Here is a 24,156-nt window from a genome sequence, read left to right on the forward strand (position 1 = left end):
ATAAAGTTGTACTCAGTAAACTACAAAGGCAGGAATTATTTTGTAATGGTTAGCTGCATGCAGGGACGTGTGGAAACCATGAGTTTCATTGCAGATAGTGCTGCTCAGGTAAGTGTAATTAAGCAATCAGCATTGAAGATTATGGTGGGCAGTAACACTGATGAAAGAATAAAACTTAAAGGGATCATTACAGAATTAATAGAGACACATGGAGCCATGATGTTAACGCTGAGGCTAGAGGTGTGTGTGTATGTGTGTGTGTATGTGTGTGTGGGGGGGGGGGGGGGGGGGAGAACACATGTTTCAGATAGTAGAGGATGAGTCTGATGTCCCATATGAAAGAATTTTAGGCAGAGACTTCTGCGACAGAATGAAGACACTGTGGGTCAAAGGGAGACCATTACAGTTACGGATAGAACTGGAACCAAACTGGCATACTGAGACAGAGCTGTGCAGAGGGAATGGACATTAGGCAGCCAAGAGAAACTTGTAACTTAAATATAGGTGCACAGTGCAAGCCACTTTAGTCAGTCCATCAAGAGGTCACACACATTGAGAAACTGCTGATTTCATGCTCATTGCCGGAGAATTGGAAGAAAAAAGTGACACAGTCACATATCATCTATAAGCAAACGGCCTCAATCGCTATTACAGAAGCCCTCAAACACCAAGCAATGCAGAGTTTGGTAGACTTTGAGAGTTCCAGTGAACAGAAGAAATCCAGTGACAGCCACCTTGGATGAATGAGCCTACAGCAGAACCTATGAGAGTGAGACATCAGACCAAATTAGCTTTGTGCACTAAGAAGGGTTTGCAAGGTTTACCTGTAATTACCTCTGGGCTAGGTTTACTGGTTTCCATCTTAAATTTGCCTACATGTACCTATGTATATATGTTGCTTACACTGGTTTTTGGTCTGTAGTACGATGTATTACTGTGTATACACAAATCTTGACAGTTATAGTCCACAGTGGCCATTTGTTAGCTTAACATCCAAGTCTGTCTGTACTGTCTCCAACCACAGAGGCTTGAAAAATCTGTTTGGTCCACTGCCATTTCATTCCTGTACACAGCCACACACATACCAAGAAATGAATGACCTCAAAACCCTGTGTCACCTCTGACCTGAAGGTGAGCATTTAAAGAAAGTATTTAGTGACCCACATTGGGTTACAACAGAGAGCACTGCTGTGAGCTGTGTTGCATGCAATGTGGAGCAGTGTTTAGTGTCAGTGGCTGGCATGCTGCAGGTTGTCAGTCCAAATCCAACCACTGTCAAATATTTGTTGTTTAGTATTTATCATTTCTAGAAAGTTGTCAAAGTTTGTTACATTTGTAATATTTGCATATTCTGGAAGATTCAATGTCTGTATAACTAGCAGCACACTCTATCTCTGTTCTCTCTGTCTGGGGGTGTCTGCAACAAACATACTTTCAATGCCAAGTGTTTTATATGATTGATGACCCTGCTTTTCAATTTGGGACTTACAATGTTAAGTGTTGTATTTGACTGATGACCCTGCTTTTTAATATGGACTTTATGTGATTTTGACGTGACATATATAATAGTTTTCTGAATTACAATGTTGCTGCTGAACTTTTGGGATGGCAGGTGGAACAAGCTATACCGAACAAAAATTTTATGGTAAAAATATTTATTTATCTCCAGTGGCACTGATTATTTTCATACTAATTTTTCCATGTATTAAATTCTTGAAATAGAAAAGGACATGAGAGATGTTATTTCACAGAACAGTACACTGACTGCGCCATCTATCTTCAATGATAGATGTCTGAACTCTAGACTAGTTATACATTGAACAAATTGTTAAAGCAAAACAGGATCATTTCATTCACATTGTAAAACTTTTTACATTAACTTCAATATTTCAACAAAAAATTGTATAATTTACCAGAAAAATTCTGCTGCACAGTTTAAAGAACAAAGAGAGAACCAAAAAATGTGTTCTAATTGACACTATAACATTTAGTTTGACATCCAGTATTACCAATACCATCTGACAATAACATTAATCTTTTCAATGCAGATAATGTTTTTACCTGAAAAGTAGAATTACAAATGTCAAATACAATGCACAACTTCTACATGGTGATCACTTTTACATTTCCATAATATTTGGAGCTTATGGAGCAACTATACATGTTCATACTACGTATGATAAATTGACACACCACAATTTCAGATTTTCACAATTATTTTAATTTGTTCTTCAGCACCTTCTGATGAGGCTACACTCCATACTTTTTTCGTATCGCATTAAAACCTCTCTGACTTGTGCATTAAATTATTTTTTAAAGCTAATTATTACTTATTTCAGTATTTTCCTAACAGGAAAATACTTCTCACTGAGCACATCATTATAAAAAAAAATCTCTCAGTGAATGCTTAAAATAAAAGAGACACTAGAGTCAACAACTAAATCTGAAAGGTTGAAAGGATTCAATTCATCTGGTTAGCAAATGAGGCAGTGTAAACAGGGCACACAACAAAATGAACAATAAGTCTTTATGTATATTTGGATGGTCTCACAAAAGGAGAAGTATACAGGAGAGATATATCACACTGCTCAGATGGTACTTTGAGAAGAAAGACATCAGAGAAAAGACAGTCACCCATCTGTATGTATTTCATTCACTCTTTATTCATTTACTCATCTGAAATCCTAAAAAGTTTTATTAACAGCTGAGAATGTCAGTATTTATTTAACAACAAAAAATGAGGGTTACTAAAGTCAGATGACTGTGTTTCAGTTGTTCACTACAGTGAATAAACTAAAGTTTATTGTGTTATTTTAGTATGGCCATTTCACTCATTTGACAAATTATAAAAATATTGTACTGAATATTTAATACAAACAGGTAAATCTTACAAGGAAAAAAGGAATGAATGTTAAGAGTTAATGTCTCATCAACAATAAGACTGTGAGTCACTGAATCATTTTGACAAGGGTGACAGAACAACTCATTATGGCTTACTGAAGAAAGTTTACCAGACTTTTTAAATTATGTAGGAGAACCACTCAATGCCAGTTTTATTTCTTGAGACAGTCAGATATGATGAACCCACTTAGTTCATGTCTGCAGAGTACTTGCAGGAAAGCAATTCAGATCCAATATTCAGATCTGTTTCACCATGAATACCCATATTCAAATCAGACATATCTACAAAATAGGCAAAAAAATTATATATCAGAGTGGCTATGGATACCTTCCTCACATTTTGGCAGGGTATTCTTTCAGTGAAATGTGACTTCAATTGAAAAGTTGTTCATAATTATATAAAATTCAATCTTTTGTAAGTGTGAAATGAATGTTGAAATCCATGTGTTAATATGTACTTTTCATTTTTGAACACTATATGTGAAGAATTTTTAACAGTCATCAAATGTTGAACAGTGGGGATAAACTAAAGATAGCACTAAGTATTAACATAAATTTTAATTTAAATTCTGAAACAGTTATGTCTCCAAAGAATCAAAGCAGAATCTCAACTCATGTTGGACAACAGCATTAACAGTGCATTTATAAGGTTCTCTTAATGAAACAATATAAAATTTCTAAATTTTGTTTTCATTAGTTTGTTTTCTTCTACTATAGGCGACATTTTACCTACCACAAATGCTACCAAAAGAACTGAACAATTCCCAACATACAAAAGAAAGACAGCATTGTTTCACCAAATGTATCTTAAAAATTACAGTCAACAATAACAAGCTGCAGTACTTAATTAAATTAAAATCACATCTCTTTTCTAATTATACAGCATTTCTGTGCAATTAATTATCTATTGTCATAGCTGCAACTGGCAACTATTGTCTAAGTAGAAGTGTATTAGCTGCAACTGGCAACTATTGTCTAAGTAGAAGGCTGTTATTGTGCAGTTCACAATATATGCGCGGGGAGAGGGGGGTGGGGCAAAGGGAATATAGGGATGAGGATGCTATTCAGGGAAGTTGTGAGAAGGGAGGGACAAGAACATTTGTACAGAAAGCAACATTTCATTAGTATACATTGCTCTTCTTAACTCCTTGCACCTTTACATTGCTTCTTTCTTTTCTTGTTGGGGAAGACAGAGCCATGTGCTAAGAATAAACTACGATCAGCAACGACAAGTTTGAACATCAATAACAATGGCAGCAGCAGTAACAAATGCATCAACATTAAGATTTAGATTGTCACAATCACCATTACTACCATTATGAGAGATAACAATAAGGATCATGAAAATAGTTAAAATGATAAATAATAATAATAATAATAATAATAATAACAGTAACAAATTGTTCTATGAGACAGGAATGGTAAACTTTTCAATGATCTGATATTTGGTGGACAGTGATGCAGGTACTAAAATTTAACTCTAGTATCTGTCATGTCAACAAAATAGTTGCTACAAAATAAGTGGAGTCCAATAAACAATCATTCATTTGCTCTTAGTGCGGTGTAAGAATTAGCTTACAAAACTTTTACATATCAACAATAATAAATATGCTTACAACTATAGAATAGGTAATAAAACAGGCAGTCATGTAAGAATCATGCAAAACATAATCAAACAAGAGTCAAACTATTTCCTTTTGTATGTGCATACATACATACACAACTTAAGTTTTACTGCTGTCAAACGCATGAAATAAATTGCTCTACATAGCAGTTTCTGTTGTCAGTAATCAAATAATTGTAGCAGGATTAAAAGAATTTACACTTAAATATACATAAACCATAATTTAATCAATATTGTTCTTTGTCATAGCTGACTGAAGTGCACTAACAATGCTGCCAAGAAGTATGGCAACTATTCACAGCAAAAATATACAAAGACCTTTTGTTTAAAAGTTATATCAATTTGTAAGTACACAATAAAAGACAACATAAGAAATAAAACTACAATACAGCCCACTGTATGCATATCATATGTACATTTAAAATATGGCTTGTAACTTCAGTGTACAAAGTTACTTGGAAATGGTGCTACTAATTTAATTTACACAGGTGCAACAAACATTAATCCACATGGTAGTAGTGTGTGTTATTTTCCTCAGTCAATATTCCAAGAAATAGCCCCACACTACTGCTAATACTAATTTAAGTATATCTCAATTGACTTTTACACACACAAAAATTGTAATTTCTTTATACAGTTGTAAATTCTTTGTGTTTGTAAAAAGAAAACACAGTAAGTCACATAGAAATCACAGCTTAACATGGCTGTTCATATAAGAAACACAGTAAATAATACTGGTTCTCTCTGGAATTGCATAATTTACTCATAATGTCATTTATACACAAGTAAAGCCAGAATTATTTAACAGTGATTGAAAGACAAATATCAAAAAATTAAAGCCACTTTAAGGACTGTAACAGTTATATTTTGTATCAGTAGCAATAATAAAAACAACTAGCATACAATGAAACCTGGATTTTACATTTTTTTAATATACAGAATGTAAATACAATAAAAACTAAAAATTAATTCAGAATTTTATATAGAGGAAAAAATATAATCTGCAACTGTTTTCTAATGTACAGCATGTCACTTAAATCAGCAAGAGGTTCAGAAGAACACATGATTAGACCAGTAACACCCATCTGATAGTAGTACTACATATCTTTCACAAAGCTGCGTGTCATATTATTCATTTTATGGGGAGAGTGGGGAAGGGAGAAGAAGGGTGGGTTGTAGCGGGGGGGGGGGGGGGGGGGGGCTCCTACACAGTGTTAGCATCTCTTTTAATGCAAAGAGAAAAAAAGAGATGAATGAAATGCAGCAATTGAACAGTGAAATGAATGAGAAAGAAAGACTGTGTGCTGCAGTTCTTGTAATTAGTTTCAAAGATCACCTTAATGATGATGCAGAATACAGACAAGAGTAATTTATTTAGTCAACTTGTTTTCATTAAAAATGTTCAATACACTTAATTACTACACTTGAGTAGAAAGACTGGTATTTGAATCAAAATTAATATTAAATTAAAAGTGCCAGTACAAAATTAGCAGTCAAAATATGTGAAAAAGAAAATCTGTAATAACTCATTTGTAACTATAATGGTAACAGAGCATGTGTAAGTCAATATGCACAGAAACATATGACATGCAGTCTCTTTCCAGACATTCCACCTATGACTGGAACAGAACTTGCAACCTCAAGCCATTTAGCCATAACAAAGTGGCCTGTAGAAGCAAAATCCACATCTACATGACACAAACCACTTTTTTACAAGTTGAAGAGGACTGCTTTTTGCATAGGATTTGCTACTTTTCTATTCAATTTGTGAATGATACACTGAAGAGAGAGTAAATAATGTTTTTTTTTTTTAGTTTTCTAATGAGTCCAATATTAAATAGAAATGAAAGAAAAAAAGACAGTTATTAAAGACTGGAATGAAAGTAAGTGCCTCGACTTTCATTTCCAGTTTTTCTACAGAAATTTCATAATTTTCTTGACTAAGGTCACCAAAGAATTTTTATCTATCATGATTATATCTACACATCCATTTAAAACTACAGTAAATAATAGTCTTTACAGAAGTTTCATTCACAGCTGGTTTACTCATACAATAATAACAGGCACACTGAATCGACCGTACATGTGTATTTTTAATTTACACTTGTAAAGTAATAATGACAGATGGTTGCACTGACAATGTTTGCCAGTTGATGGAAGAGAGGTGACAAACGTGGAAAAATCTTTTCATTAATGTTTGTGAAAAATATGTTTCATGTCAACATTAAAGAGGGTCCAAGATGCCATGCAACACCATGTACTGGGGAATACAGCAGCTGGCTGACCAACTCGGAGGCACAAAACAATCGAGGAGCACGTGGTGCTACACAAACCATCTACCGATATTTTCTGCAGAATTAAGAACAACATATGAATGTATTAGAGTGAGTCTTTGCACTGTGTCCATTCGCAACTGACATACTCATTTACATGCACCACGCCAGCCTAACAGACACTGCCAGAAATTGAATTTCACTTTCAAACAATTAGAGATTACAAGGTACAATAATTGTATAAGTGTTCTCAGAATAAATGTGAAGGATTAATTCCAGCAATTCACTGTCTTTCTTTTAAAAATTTAGTGGACTGGAGTGACTCTGCAGTGACTTATTTTTCCATTTATTAAAGTACATTGCAATTACTTTTCATTTAAAGCTTGATAAATGTTTTGGAGAAAGATTATTATTCTTTGCTTGTGGTGGTTTACTTCTTGGAATTGTAATTCACCTGGAGTGCTGGAGCTTTTGTTACCATATGAATTGCTTGTGTAGGCAGTTAAATGCAAAATTAGGGCTTCAGTAACAGTACATGTGATGGATCTGTTGCACTAATCAGTGAGTTTTGTGTTTTTATGAATGGTTCACATGAGTAAGTATAATAGAAGTGACATCATTTAGGAAGTGAGCACTTGGGAACTGGTGATTGGGACAAGTGACTTTAAAACCAATCATACAGGCCATAAATAAGAGAACCAACACATACTGTACCTTCTAAATTCTCCCAATGAAGTCTGCCCACTGCTTGTGTCCATAATGTTAGATTTATATGATGATTCCTTTCAAACTACTTCAAATGCTGGTTGTAGCACAGATTAGAGTAGTGCCTGCAACTGTTACCTTGTTTACTGGCTATGACAATTCTTTACATATGTCCGTAATTTCCAAATTATTTGGACAACACTGTTCTTTCCACACCACCCAAATTTAGTTTTATCAATAAAAATAATGTCAATCAAAAGGAGGAAATTCCAACATAAATCTGAGAATAGTAACAAAACTCAAGTGGAAACATGCCATTTATGAATGTCTAAAGCAGATAGTGGAGGAAAATGCAGAACGCAAAATTGTAAACTCCAGGTTTTCATTGGAAAATAATAATAATAACAACAATAATAATAATAATAATAATAATATAACTAAAGAAATCTTACAAATGGTATACTGCTTAACAGTAAGTAAACTGTAACACTACAGAGACTCCTTGATTAATTTGCTGGAAGTCTCTTGGCTGAGAAAACAAATTAATAGAATGATGCTCTAACATACTTCATAACTTTTTAGAAAGTAATCCTTTCTTTTTAAGTTGCTTCAAGGCACATTTTGCTGCAGTACATTTGGCAATTCGGTAATTACGACCAATTCCTTTAAAAATTCCTTTTCCAAAAACTTCCACTGAGACACGCACACGACGGCCATCGGCCAGTTTCTCTGGTTTCCTTAAATAAAAAATTAGTTTCATTAATTTTTCCTCCTCAGTAAATTACTATCCTAGATAATGATTAGTTATGATGAAACTCACCCAAATTTTGCTGTTTCTGGCTCCAGTTCAAGAAGTTCTCTGATTGGTGATTTTGGTACATTAGTGCTGAATTGCTCTGTAAATAATATACATAAATTGCTACTAAAGTTCTAATGTCATCTGTAGCTTAGAATGTTATGAAATAGGATCCAATGACATGGAATTAAACTTAAACCCACATAACTGGACTTGCTGAAATGAGTCCCAAATTAATTAATGACAATGAAAACTATGATATAAAGCTAAAGAATGCCCTGTCTGTCATTATGTCCAGTTAGGTTATTGCAAACTTGGGAACATTGATGGGACACAGTAGTGAAATTTCACATATTTAAGACATAATTCAATATGCACCAGTGTTGATGACTATGTGAACTACTGATGAAAATTTGGTCTGGGAACAAAAACCTACACCAGCTGTATCTCTCAATCACTTGCAATGGTATCACATGGAATGGTACTAATTTTTGTCATTAATCATCATCAAGGACAACACCTGCTGCTATGATTTATTCTTGGGAATAACAACAAATATAATCCAAAAATGAACCAAACTGATTGAAGAAAACTCATGATCAGATTAGTTATTAAACTGCAAGGGTTTACTCTTTGTGAAATTTCTCAAGCATGAGCCCACAATCAACATGCAACACTATGAAATCAAAGTGCAGAAACTGATGAAAGCATAAGTGATAAATATTACTGAATGAGACTGTATGAGATTATTCATCTGCATGAAAATTATTGTCTACACATTTTGAAACTATTGGGGATTTGGTTAAGAAAAAGTTCAACATCAGTTTCAAAGCCAAACTCACTTTTATATTTTTGATGAGTTGGAAATGATAGTAGGTCCTGTAACTAGGATGAAAGGTTTCTGCAAGGAGGAGGTCAATTGTGTTGTCTCTAAGAGGGATTTACATTTTAAAAGTAGTGAGCTGTGCATATATAGGGGTGTTGGAGAGTCCCCTGCAGTTGCTGCATAATGGACAAGGTAACGGTTGCAGCACATATGAGCAAAAATTCTGCACTCTAAAGTCCAAAACCTGTTAAGTTTCCATGTCTCTTCGGTCATCACTTTATATTCAACACAGATGTACTCTTCAATGATACTATTCACATATCTTTATTATCTATGAAGGATCATTTATTTTCTTAGTTCTATCTGCAGTTCTTCTTCTTCTTCTTCTTCTTCTTCTTCATTATAACCTCCTTAACACTACGGGTAGCCCCTTCATTGATTTAATTTTCTTCTTTTCTCTCACTCTTTTTGAAAGATCTTCACTGTCCTCTTCTTTTGTCTGCTCCAGTGGTGTCATTCTATCCTTTTACTGTATACTTCCCTGTCTTTGATCTACGACATGTTGGTTGGAGTGTACTTGCTTCTCCAATTTGGCTTCCCTTCTACCTTGAGCCCCAATTCTGGCCAATCCTTCCTGAGTTCAATAAACCACTTGATACCTGTCTTTCCTCTTGTTCTCGCCATTGTTTCGCACACTCTTTTTGTTATTCTATCCATACTCATACTGATCAGATGTCCCACAAACCCTGTCCCCTTCAGTCTGATTTCTCTTGATGATGTGCACATATTCCAGTACATTTCTTCCCTAGGTTTTTATATCCATGTCTCATCACCTCTTTCAGGGCCCAATACTTTCTCTAGTTGTCCTGCACCTTAACTTCCTAGTTTTACCGTCCCAGCTGCATATGGTCCTGCATTCCTCACCATGGCTTTGTAGTGTCTCATATTCACATCTGTAGATATATTCTTTTTATTGCATATACATCTCTGGTCATGCAGAATGGTGACCTCATCTTTTTCATCCACTCTATCATTTGCTCATTGCTCCTGTTTCTCCCCATTTTGTATCCTCTAAGGTATTTCACTTTGTCCACATTTTGCACAATGCCTTCTGGAGTTTTTTCAATCCCCAGTGGTATTCGGTATCTTTGTCTTGCTGTAGTAAATCCTTGCTTCCATTCCACTGGCTACATTGCTTAGATTGTCAAGCTGTTTCTTTGCACCTTCTTCTGTTTCACTACTGCTGTATCGTATGCAAAGGCAAAGCAGTCCACTTGAGCCTTATTGCACTTTTTGTCCCCCACATGCCTCTTTTATTTATTTCCTTTCATTGTTTATTGTTCTCCAATGTCTGGTCACTTCAACCAGCACTACGTTGAACAAAATTGGTGACACTCCTTCTCCTTGTTTAACACTGGTCTTTATCTCAGAAACTTCTGACAGTGCTCATCTGAATCTTAATCTTGCCTTTGTGTCTGAGAGAATTTCCATTATCAGTTTTCATCTACCAGTATAGTCTTCTGTTCTTTATGATCCTGCCAAGAGTCTCTGTGTCAGTGGAGTCATACACTTTCATGATTTCCACAACGTTTACTACTGTAGTTTTATTCTTCAAGACCCTATGCTCTATCATTTGTTTTTAGGGTAATGTCTATTCCAAGTATTCTCTTCCCATTCTAAATCCAACTTGATAGACACCAGTTGTGATTTCTATATGTTCTTCTACTCTCTTCAGTAGTACATACTGCATAAAGTTCAATACATGTTCCAGTTTGTTGTTTCCTTGGAGAATGGCTTAACTGTCTGCATTTAATCTTTCTGTTTTTATTATTGGTTGATGCCCAGAATGTTGTTCTATACTAACTCTGTCACATGTGCAGAATGTCACAGTAGAACCACTAACTTTGTTTCTTCCATCTCATGTTGCTCTGCATAAAAGTCTTAATGCCAGGCACATATCACATTGCAAACAGTTATTGCCAGCTCACCATGGAGTAACATTTTGGGGTTTCACTATGTTTCCCTCAGCACAACAGTCTTGCAGTTCCCACTATATGGTTTCTGTAGAAGTAATTATGAAACAAGAGTGTATGAGTAACAAAGTAACATGTTCAGAGGCTGAATATTTTGCATTGCATACTTTTATTGATCGGTCTGGCACAGTCATCATGATTTCCTATCCTTTACCTCAGAAAAACACTTACATCAAACATCTCCAATGTTTTGTTGTACATATTACAATCTCTGTCTTCCCCTACAATTTTTGCCCTCTATGGCTGCTACCAGTATCATAAAAGTTATTACTTTAAGTTGTAATATATGTCTTAGAACCTTGTCCCTTCTTCTAGTGTTTTCCACCTATTCCTTGCCATCTTAATTGTACAGAGAATATCTTAATTCTTTATTATACCAGTCCACGTCAAGTAGACATCATAAGAGACTACAAAAGTTATATGTGATTTCATAATAATGGGCTATTATTTCATGAATAATGGGCTGTGGAAAGCTTTAGCCACTGATTCCATGTATGTTTTCAAGAGTGAAGGCTGTCACAAAGACAAAGGGTGTCACAAATTCCACAAATTCATCTTTTTACGCTAATTACCAAGAATGTATACCAAATCATATACAATTTCAAAGCACTATGAATCTTTGTAATTCCCATGAATCTAGTACCTGATACGCTAACTAAGACATAAAATTATAGCTGTGTCAAATACCTATTTCTGATTTCATCATCCGATAGTACACTCTCCAAACAGCATCGAGAGACATGTTGCTATCCAGAAAGATCGCTCCAGCAACTGACTCAAAAACATCTCCAAGTGCTTTTGGGACTTCAACATCTTCAGCTTCTTCACATTCTTCTTCTTCAATTAAATAGTACTGAATTAAAAAAAAATAGGCATATAAATAGCTCACCAGAGTATCCAACAATTTAACATAGAATTATCAAAGCACAATTGTCACTACCTCTTCACTAATTGTATGTCCATTTTCCTCTTGAATACGAACAAATCTATCAACAACCTCATTTAATCCTGGTGATAAGTGACGGAAGTATTTGTGAAAGCCATAACGAACAGCAAGTGATGCAAATATTGTATTATTCACAAGAGCTGAGCGTAGGTCAGTCAAAGCACCCGGAGAATGTTGACGTGAATCTTCATACAGATGACGAGTGATAAGGTAATCTAGATTTAACAAAAGAAACACATGGCAACAATATGAATAAAACATTAGCACTGCATATGGAAGCTTTAGAAAAAATCAAAAATATACAGAAATTACTTAAAGTATTGCTGAATTGATATCACTACTTCTTTGATTGAACTACTGTGAAGAATGCTTGAACTGGCACCACAAAAACAACTAAATGTCAGATCCTGGCTGTAGTCAACTAATATCCAGCCGGCATTGGTCAAGTTGCCTGGTGTGCTCACTGTAAATCACCATTCTCAGAATACATATAATTTGAGGAATGTTGCTTATATCTTACAGAACAACACTATGCATAAAATAAATTTAGTTCTTGCAGGACTCTTTACAACTGCCATGTTACTTCAATTCAAAGGGAGGGAAGTAAGGAAGGAAGGAACCAAGGAAGATTAGAGTTTATGTGCCACTGATAATATCATTATAGACAGAACACAGGTACACACTGGGAAGGATGGCTGAGGAAACCAACAATATCTTTTTGAAAGAAAGCATTTACCATAGTTGACTTAGGCAAAGCATGGGTAAATTAAATGCATATTTCCAGATGGGTATTTGAACCACTATCATCTCAAATGTGAGTCCATTGTCTGATCCACTGTGCCAACCTGCTCTGTCATGAACGTGGGATGTTGCAGTGATGGTATTGTAGAAGGGTTCTGGAGAATTCCTTTATTTACCTCAGAGTTTAACAATCCATCAACGATTAATTTTTTGTGTTTAAGCGGATTTGTTAGTGTAACACTAGAGGAAGAAAGCACTGTCTAATATTTTCTACATTAGAGGATTTGGTTGCGACATTAATTATGAAACTACTTGATTACAGCAGGGATTCATTCCAATGTACAACTAATGGTACACAACAGTAAATAAATAACAAATATTAACTAAAATGATGCTGTTGCTATATGGATAGCATGAGAAATGGGAAATTTTTGAACTGGATGTTACAAAACTGAAGCTGCAATAGTTCTTTGGAACAAAAGTAACATAATTTAGTACTCATTGCCATACAGTTGGAATGAGTATTTGCTATGAAAGCACTTGAAAAGAGTGGTGATTGTGTGATCACCAATAAAACAGAATTGCAACATTCTTACCGGCCAGCGTATCATGAGCTGGTTTCACTAATTTATTATTATAACAATTGTTCAGAGTTTTGAAGATATGGGTTCTGCCTTTAACAGGATAAAGCCTGACTGTGGAAAATGTCAGTGTTGCAAAAGTCACAATCAACCAGAAAATCTATGTTCAGTTGTCAACTTGCATCAACAATGCAGATGGGTAACGACGTATGCAAAGAATACTTCATAAGCAGAACTTCCATTCAAACAAATATAGATTGCGCAGGAATTTCACCATAAAGAAGGTATGTAGTATAAAGAATGGCACAACCAGCTTTCAGTTAAGGTTAAAAAGAACACTAATTGCATTAAAGTAAGTGGTTGTCATATTAAGATTATTTCTAGTTTCATAGATGCATGAATACACAGAATTTTCATTGACAATCACAGTACAGTGACTATGACCCTTACAAGTATCTCTTAAACTGCAAATACACTATGATGTTCAGTATGAAACCAAAGAATAGTATGATCCCCCCCCCCCCCTCACCCTCCTCAATAGAAGTTTTATAACTGCAGTGACAGCACTGTAGTGATTACATACAAAAATTCAACACAGTTAGCAGAAAAAATTAAATTAAACTCTCAGAGACACCCACAACTGGTCATTAAAGAATAGAGTAACTTTAAATGTGGAAAAGACAAACTGCATAAACTCCTGACTAAATAAAAATCCCAATGATACTACACTGACAGTCAAGAATGATGTACTAGATTGTGTAGCTGATACCAAAGTCTTGGGAATGAATGTCAACTGCCCATCAAAAAGGACAGAACACTCGAGAATTTTGGCAAAGAGGTTATCCTCAGCACATTATGCCCTGGGTACTCTCGCACCGGTGCACAATATTTCATGCCTTAAAATAGCCTACTTTGGAGAGATACATTCAATCCTCAGTTACAGGATAATGTTCTGAGGAATGTGCTGGGAACATACAGACTATTTTCAAGAAACAGAAAAGACCTGCATGAATAGTAGTAACAGGGCACACTGTAAAGGATTATTAAAAAATGTTAGAAATTCTCACAGACCTGTGTGAATACATCTATCACACACAACATATATATATGGAAAAAATCTTAATCTGTACACCAGAAACAGCACAATACATAACCATGGAACCAAATCCAGAGACTGTGTAATTAAACAGAAGAAAAAGGTCAAAAATTCAAAATAGTGTATTATACCATGGAATAAAATTGTAAAAATTGTGCAACAGACTGCCACAAGAAATAAACGACATAAATTATTCCCACACCTCTAGCCAAAGGCTAAAAAAAGTAGTTACTAAATAATAACTATTATATTGTAAATGAACATTTAAAATAACTATATATAGTAACTTAATGTTCATGAACATTGTTCTATGCAACAATTTATGACATGATTAGAAAAGTAGGACTAAGTATTGGAGCTATCAATACAGTAAGAGACGTGTTTATTTTAATAAGAAATACTGTACAAACATTTGACGACATCCATACACTGTAAACTGTTCTACAGATGAATAAATAAATAATGAGTAAATGAAAACTAACATATGCCTGATATGTTGCTCTGAATTCTTTGAATGAAAGTTCGAAAACTATGCACAGCTTAAAATCAAAACGATACAGTTTTCATAGTGCTCCAAAACTGGCGGAAGTAATTCACCAATTGTATGACAAGCACATAATTTCATTTAATCTCAATGGCCAAGTGTACTTGATATGTGGTCTAACCACCACTGAAATCAAGAGGATAGTTGAAAGAATTACAGGCATTTGTGGAAAAATCCTGGCTAAGCATACTGAGGTTCCACAACATACTCTCGCACTGTGAACTGCTAGATGGAACTTGTTCTTCTGGTATTAATTTTTGAAACATAAAGTGGTTATTGAATAATCAGTGGCATAGAAAATGGCATAATATGTTAAGTATATTTCAACATTAAATGTACTTGATCCCACAATTATTTGAGTATATGGAATCAGTTTGAAACATTCCATTTCCTGGAAACTTCCCGAGTTAAAAAAACAGGTTGTACTCTCAACAGTATTGAATATTAATAGTTGATGTGTGTCTGTTCTTGAAAAACGTATATACATTCCAAGTAATTTTTTTCATATTTACTCTCAGTTGAAGGGAATTTGGTTAGGGATCAAAGTGAACTGCAGTCATCTAATATTATTTTGTCCAGCTTGCTTTTTTTACTATACTTAATTTGGTTTCATCATTCAAAAGTTCTTAAGTTGTTAAGATTTTTTCGCATGTTTTACCTATGTTTTAAACTATGCCATGGATCCTTGCTCCTTCCACATGTACCAATATGGTTAAGTTTCCCAATCTGTAGGCAGAACCCAATTCCACATACTGTTCCTGCATTGTCACCTACCTCAGGGAATTCTCCAAAATGGCCTGACAAATTACTCGCATCCAGGTGCAACCCATCCTTCCACATAGCCCTTACTGACATAGTTCTGCAAAACTATATAACATAGGACCAAGCCCCCTTGCTCTAACTCTCCTCCATCTGTAAGATCATCCTGCTCTGCAACCCCACTTCCAGATTGTAAAAATTTATGGTATTTTGGTATTTAACACTTAATTCAGACTCTATCATATAAGAGAATGACTTTTGGCTTTGTAAGGGCCCTTACGATACTCTTATGTTATTTGGGGCAGATAATGCTGTCCGTTTCATCCTACGTTAATTATTTAGAAGACAATACCACAGCTTCTACTCACCAAGAACACTTTGTCAATTTTTTCACGCTGTATAACGATTACAGGATGAAGAACTGTGGTGACGTCTTTGTAGGAACATCCTAAACAAGGATGGCATTAGATTAACATGTCTTACTCTAGCTATCATTGACACATTTTCCAGATGAAGGAATCTCAAAGTGCTGCAATCCTTATTCACAATCAAGTATTTTGCAAATTTCAATTTACATGTGGCATCAATCATTCCCATGTCACACAGGTTACAGAAGAAAGGAATCACTTTTCAGTGGACTACTAAGTGAATGCAGGCTTACACTAAAATAAAGCAACATAATGCTTCAAACAATAATCTGTCAAGTATCACTGCCTGTTTCCACAGATTTGCACATAATCACTGTTCCAGCAAAGAACCTACCATCTTTCTGAGATTACTGCACCTGGTGGCAGTATTCACTACTAATTTCTCATCTACAGGACACCTCTGCAACTCACAATTAAGTGCCTGGGAGAAGGTTCATCGAATCATCTTCAGACTATTACTCTACTGTTTCACCCACAAACATTGCACAAGAAAAATCAGCACCTAAATCTTTCCATGCAGGTTCCTTTTTATCTTATTTTATTATGATGATCATTTTGCCCTATGTAGGTGGGTGCTAGCAAGATATTTTTGCATTTGGTGGAGAATGTTGATTTCAATGTCATGAAAACATCTCAACCAAACAAAAACCATCTTTGTTTTAACGATTGTCAGCCCAACTCATGTATCACATCTATTACATTCTTTCTGCTATTTCATGTTAAGAAATGAACTCCCCTTCTCTGAACTTTCTCAATGTCTTTCACCAATCCTACAGTACAGCAGTACTCCAGAGAAGGATGGACAAGTGTAGTCTAGGCAGTCTCTTTAGTATACCTGTTGCATATTCTACGTCAGCACTCCACAGTCAACATGCTCCACCAGTAGAAGGCTAGCTTAAGTGTGCAAGTAGTGAGCACTGTACCCCCTCCCTTCCATTATCACAGTGCAGGGTAGGTAGGGCAGAGGTGTGTGCAGCTTTGACAGGAGACCGCACATGTTTCTCAGACTAATTAATTATGCAACCACAAATGTGAAGGTCACTGTAAATGAGGTTTTACTACTATAAATTAAACAAATAAACTAAAATCATTATCGTGCCACATAATTTCATTATTAAATACATACATATTTCTTAATCAGGCATTACAGCTGTAATGATTTTTAATCAACTCTCATGCTATGGAGCAGTATAAATAACTGTGAATTTTATGACTGTGGAATTCGGAGCCCAGCAGTACTACCACAACACCAGGGTTACACCAGACGATGGGATGGCTGGGCACCACCAGCTGCAGCCATTTGTTTGAGACCAGGATGTGTCAGTCACCTCCAAACTAAGTCCAGCCTGCAGCACTTGGTGCCACAGTGCACCAGATTTACTGTCTGTGCCTGCTAATGACAGCCTCCTGCCAGCAGGCAGGGGGTTATGTCCTGTGCAAAGCAATCTTCCCTTCACCACAGCAGACAAGATGCATCTGAGCAGACAGGGTGTGGGCGTTCAACAATAGAAGGCAGACACAGCAAGAAGAGGAAGCATGCTGTTGACATCACAGCCATGGCCTACTGAAGGGCTGCCGGCTTGCTGCCTGTCCTGACGTCAGCACTGCAAGGCGCTGACACGTGTACCATCCCACTCAGTGGAGGCAAGCCGTCCAACTGACCATCGCCAGTCTGCCTCACATTCACACTGGAGAAATGTGTAACTAAAAGTAATAAAGTGTTTTACTCAATCACCAGTGTACCACTGGGTCCCACCAGCCCACTGCCCTCACACGCCACAGCGTAGTTTGTGCCAAGTGGTGACACAGGTCATGCCACCTCCATCAGAGTGCTGTCAGAAGCACTGATGTCACACCGCCAGTGGACATTGGAGCATACCCCTGCAACCTACAGTGCCTTCACTGTGGGGTGAGTGAAACTGTTGTTTGTGTTTTGTGACAGACATGGCATCAAAAATGAAGGGTCATTGTAACTGCAAAGTTACTTTTGTGAGGCCAGAAGAACTGGTGGACATCCTCCAATTTAGGAGTGATAGTAAGGATCAGTCATCAGAGTCCATGTGATGAGCATAGTGTAGTTTACTTGGGCATTTTGCCCCTTGTGCCAAGTCTGTGGCAGTTGTCTGTTTTACATGTCATCATTTTGGCCATATGCAAGACAATGCAGGGAGTCGAAGTGGCTGAAATTAGGCATAAGAAATAAGCATGGTAGTGTTGTCAGCTAAGGATTGTTCTGTTCGCTCACAGAAAGATCTGTACCTAAAGACTGGAAAATTGCTCAAGTCACACCAATACCCAAAAATAGAAGTAAGAGTAATACATTGAATTACAGGCCCATATCACTGATGTCGATTTGCAGTACCGTTTTGGAACATATACTGTATACAAACATTATGAAGTACCTCAAAGAAAACGATTTATTGACACATAGTCAGCACAGATTCAGAAAATATCGTTCTCGCGAAACACAACTCTCTCTTTATACTCATGAAGTAATGAGTGCTATCGACGGAGGATGTCATATTGATTCCATATTTTTAGATTTCCAGAAGGCTTTCAACACCGTTCCACACAAGCGTCTTCTAACCAAACTGTGCGCCTATGGATTATTGCCTCAGTTGTGTGACTGGATTCATGATTTCTTGTCAGAAAAGTCACAGTTTGTAGTAATAGACAGAAAGTCATCGAGTAAAACAGAAATAATATCCAGCATTCCCCGAGGAAGAGTTAAAGATCCTCTATTGTTCCTGATCTATATTAACAACATAGGAGACAATCTCAGTAGCTGTCTCAGATTGTTTGCAGATGATGCTGTCATTTACTGTCTTGTAAAGTCATCAGATGACCAAAACGGATTGCAAAATGATTTAGAAAGATATCTGTATGGTGCGAAAAGTGGCAATTGACCTTGAATAAAGAAAAGTGTGAAGTTATTCACATGAGTACTAAAGGAATCTGCTAAATTTCGATTACGCGATAGGCCACACACATCTGAAGGTTGTAAATTCAACTAAATACTTAGGGATTACAATTACAAATACCCTAAATTGGAACAATCACATGGATAATGTAGAGCCAACCAAAGACTGCGATTCATTGGCAGAACACTTAGAATGTGCAACAGGTCTACTAAAGAGACTGCTTCACCATGCTTGTCCGTCCTATTCTGGAGTATTGCTGTGCGGTGTTGGATCCACATCAGATGGGACTGATGGATGACATAGAAAAAATACAAAGAAGGGCAGCTCATTTTGTATTATTGCAAAGTAGGGGAGATAGTGCCACAGACATGATACGTGAATTGGAGTGGCAATCATTAAAACAAAGGCATTTTTCATTGTGATGGGATCTTCTCATAAAATTTCAATCACCAGTTTTCTCCTCTGATTGCGAAAACATTCTGTTGGCACCCACCAACATAGGGAGAAATGATCATCACAATAAAATAAGAGAAATCAGGGCTCACACAGAAAAATTTAAGTGCTCGTTTTCCCCAGGCACCGTTCGAGAGTGGAATGGTAGAGAGACAGCTTGAAGGTGGTTCATTGAACACTCTGCCAGGCACTTTATTGTGAATAGTAGAGTAATCATGTAGATGTAGATGTAGAGAAGCTATGGGAGTCAGCCTAAATTAAGCAGGGTATAGAAGTGGTGTCTCATGTATGTGAAGGCTACAGCATGATTTTAGGGTTGGACAAGGCTTAACACCTCACTGATTTTGAGCATGACTACTCACATGCCTGCACACACTCTTCCTCGCAAGCAGACAAATTGCATTATCTTCATGCGGAGAGAAATGTGCACGCACCATGTGCTCATGACAACATGGGAGAAGCACCAACTATTAAATAGGGGAGGGTCAGTTTTGACAGCGGTGTCATTTAAGAGCAGCAATGATGAGTTAGCACTGTGAAACACTGACAATGTTTTCGCTTTTCAATTCACAGAATGAGGAATATTATTTATCTATGCAAAAATATGAGTATACAAAATGTTTACTGTATTATAAGACACTGAACCTATTCGCTAATTTCATTTTACAAAGGTACTAAATGTCTTACCACGTAAAAGAATTTGCAAATGGAAAATGTGAAGGGCCGTAGTGTGGACAAATAGTTTTAAAAAAGCTTGAAAAGAAGCTCTCTGAAGAGGTGGAGGAAGAAGAGAAAGAAAACTAAGGTGACTGTGCCATTCAGATGAGGTACAAAACTATACTACTTTTAGCAAAGTCCTTAAACTTTTTCACAAATGGTGAACTTACACTCTTTCACAAATGGTGATTTACTAAAGAATACTTGGCCTCAAAATTTATGTCCAGTTCACGTAGAAGAGTTTTTTGTGGTGTCGTTATCAAACTCTTATGTCCCACACAAATTATGGCAGACATTCAGAGCCAGCTTCCAAAAATTTGTAAAGTGTTTGTTACACATTCTTCAACACTTTATGAAAGCATAGATATCACAGGCACACAAATGGACGTGACATTCTTAGGGGCATTGAAAAAAGTGTAGAAAATATAGTCTGTCATGGGATTTACTAATCTATATATGTCTACAGAGGGAGCACCAGGTGTGTTGGAAAATAAACCAGGATTCTTAGTGCAACTGAATGGGAAAATGAAAAAAAACTTCCAGTACCCAATTTGTACTGATCTGCAGGTTGAAATGTGATCTGCAATGTGACAGGAGAAATTAAGACAGTGTAGATTCCTCAAATCACTTCCCTCACATCTGATTTCCTCATTTACACAAGTCTCCACACAACTCATCAACAAGTCTCCACACAACTCATCAACCTGTCCACAGGCCTGAGCTCACCATCTGCTCACAGAAAAAACTGTCTGTGAAGCCCTGGGTTAGACTTTCTCCATCAACATCATGACCCACATGATTGTGTGTTGAGTGGCACCAGAAAGTCCCTGTGGCCTTGTGTGGAGCCTGACTTACCAATTGGTATGTTGCATTTAGTGGACCTGCTGAAACATATTGATGTATTGGATGCAGTGTATTGTCTAGCAAGATGAAGTGATGTACACTTACAAGAAAAGGATGGAGGCACGGTAATACCCATCAATGTGGATAATTTTAGCACCAAGGAGGTCAAGCCACTGAAGTGAATGTTAGCGGTAATGTCAGAAATTCTGGAAAAGGAATATTGCTGCAGCAAAGACATAAGCTGTGAAAAGGCACAGGAAGCTACTTATACTGCATTGCATAAGAAGATTAAGCATTTGCAGGAAACAAAGAGAGCGCATATGGAAGAGTTTGAGTCAAAAGCTGTTCTTTCCACATGAGCCATTGCCTGCATTGCCTGTTGTGCAACACAGCAATCCTATGGGGAATGAGGTGCTGGCATACACAAAGCCATACAGAATAGTGCAGACCCTGCAGTTGATTTTAAAAGGATTAATGAATCAGCAGTTGGCCAATGGCATAACACAGGAGAGTAGTACACCATGGGGGGTGAGAACTGTAATCATACCAAAAGAGACTACAGACGGTTCAAGGAAGTATTGATTCTGCTGCCACTACCACCTGTGACGAAGCAAGCTGGGATAATTTTAATTCCCCTCTTGTTTTGCCATTTGTCTCCTTAAATTCATTTTGTTACTTTTAACTAATTATCATTAACATAAGTGAATATAATCTGCATTTCCATAACAGAGAAAGACTGGCCCTCAGTTTTAAAGTAAATAGCACCAGATCTAATTTTGTGCTTAGTTTTATGTATGTAATTGATTTTCTAATTTATTTTGACTATTCCTAGTTAGTATCGTTTGTTATAGGGTGAAATCAGTGATTGTTTTATAACTTAAATTCTATTGTTGACATATAAACAAATATAAATTCTGTAATAATTGTAAACATTTGGAAGGCGAAATGCTGGCAGTCTTGAAGTATCTATTTAGCTTTATTCAAAAACATGTTAGCAAAACCAGCCCTTCATTAATTCCAAAGTAATTAACAATTTTTGTCAGAAGTATTGTTTGCGTTACTATATTTGTTAATTTCATGATTTAAACAAATAATTCAGCCCAAACCTCGTAGTAGAAGAAACTGTTAAAAAGACACAATTTTTCAATATATTCAGTTACGTGAGTGAGTTAAGTTTTAATTGTAATTTCTGCAAATTTAACTTAGAACAATGTGTAGTTTCAGTACCAATTATTGTGATGACATATAAGGGCCCAATTTTTGGTCACGAGACAGTCAGTCCACAGCTGAGTTTCTGACGAGTAACCTGTGCTGGTTAGAACAACAACAATGCTGCAAATTAACTGTGGAATAAGTGTTAAACAATTAGGCCATGTGTAAAAACAGTGACAGTGTCTGCTCCATATGTACCTGATTATTCTTCAAGAACTGTGAACTTTGTAGTTAGATTTTACTGCTCGTAGACGTTCAACAGGAAACTATTGTAGCAGTATGTGGAGGTTTGCCTACAAACTATTAATGAGGCTTATCAAAAGTTAAACAACAGTGCACTGGCCGTCAACTATGTATTATTGGCGGGGTTGTGAACATTGAAATTAAAGTACTGTGACACACAACTGTGCACTTGTCGGCAACATGATTTACAGTAGTGTGTGTCGGAATCCACAACACATTTTTCAGCCAGCGTAGCAACGCAGTATGTCGACACCAAGGACGATCAACAACCAAAGAATTAAAAGCAGGTGGGAGCGCCACACACCATTTGAATAGTAAGACAACCACAGATACTTACCCATTCCAAACACCACAGAAACAATTGATAATCTTTGGCAGTGCCAATATTTCTTGATGATGGATGTGAGGAGTGGTTACCATCAGTTGGAGGCGATTGCAGAGGATAGAACAAAGATTGCTTTTTCAGTACTTTGTGGACATTATCAATATAGGAGGATGCTGCTTGGCTTGAAAAATGGAGTGCAACATTTCAGATGGAGTACTGAAGGGATTACAGCCCCATCAATGTTTAGTGCATCTGGACAATGTAACTGTTTGTTCCATGAGAAAATTTAAAGTAGTGACTGATCATGTTGCTTTGAAGTGGTTACTAGGTTTGAAGGACCCATCTGCTAGACTTAAAAGATGGGCATTAAAACTCCGTGAATTTGATTACAAAGTAATCCATAAACTGGAGAAGAAACAAGGAAATGCAGACACACTAACCAGGAAGGTAGTAGCGATACAAGCACAGTATCACTAACTTGCTGAGTGGAAAGCAACACAGAGTACTGATGGAGAATGTAAGCAGCGCAGCATGTGTAAGGGATTGCTTTGAAGTGGTTACTAGGTTTGAAGGACCTATCTGCTAGACTTACAATATGGGCATTAACACTCAGTGAATTTGATTACAAAATAATCCATACACTGGAGAAGAAACAAGGAAATGCAGACACACTGAGCACAAAGGTAGCAGTGATACAAGCACAGTATCAATAACTTGCTGAGTGGAAAGCAACACAGAGTACTGATGGAGAATGTAAGCAGCTCAGGTGGGTACCCGTGGTCTAGGGGTAGCGTCTTTGATTCATAATCAAAACGTCTTCGGTCCCGGGTTCGATCCCTGCCACTGCCTAAATTTTGATAAATAATCAGCTTTGACGGCCGAAGACTTCATGCATAAGAAGTCAGCCTCATTCTGCCAACGGCCTTGTCAAAAAGGGCGGAGGAGCGGATAGAGGTTCAGGGCACTCTCTTGTCCTAGGGGTGGGAAATTGCCCCTAAAGGTGGAAGAATCAGCAATGATCAACGACATGAGGATGCAGAAGGCAATGGAAACCACTGCATTAAAGACACGTAACGTGTATCCACAGGACATGTGGCCTGTAATTGAAGAAGTGTCATGATGATCTCTGCATTGGCAAAAGATTCCGGAATAGTCCCCCATTCGGATTTCTGGGAGGGGACTGCCAAGG

The 24,156-nt window shown here is 36.8% G+C and overlaps 1 protein-coding gene across 1 annotated transcript in view; it reads right to left on the reverse strand.

Moving 5' to 3' along the window:
* Window positions 1-5,711: 5,711 nt before the first annotated feature.
* The window catches only part of LOC126183590 (endoribonuclease Dcr-1-like), a 295,755-nt gene continuing 277,310 nt past the window's right edge, over window positions 5,712-24,156 (reverse strand). The window contains exons 23-26 of the mRNA XM_049925687.1: window positions 12,099-12,319; window positions 11,846-12,011; window positions 8,324-8,399; window positions 5,712-8,240 (exon numbers count right to left, since the gene is read on the reverse strand). Coding sequence (XP_049781644.1) covers window positions 8,072-8,240; window positions 8,324-8,399; window positions 11,846-12,011; window positions 12,099-12,319 — 632 coding nt within the window. The 3' untranslated portion in view covers window positions 5,712-8,071. The remainder of the gene's footprint in view (window positions 8,241-8,323; window positions 8,400-11,845; window positions 12,012-12,098; window positions 12,320-24,156) is intronic.

The sequence above is a fragment of the Schistocerca cancellata genome, chromosome 4 (assembly GCF_023864275.1).
Source record: "Schistocerca cancellata isolate TAMUIC-IGC-003103 chromosome 4, iqSchCanc2.1, whole genome shotgun sequence".
Lineage (NCBI taxonomy): Eukaryota > Metazoa > Arthropoda > Insecta > Orthoptera > Acrididae > Schistocerca > Schistocerca cancellata.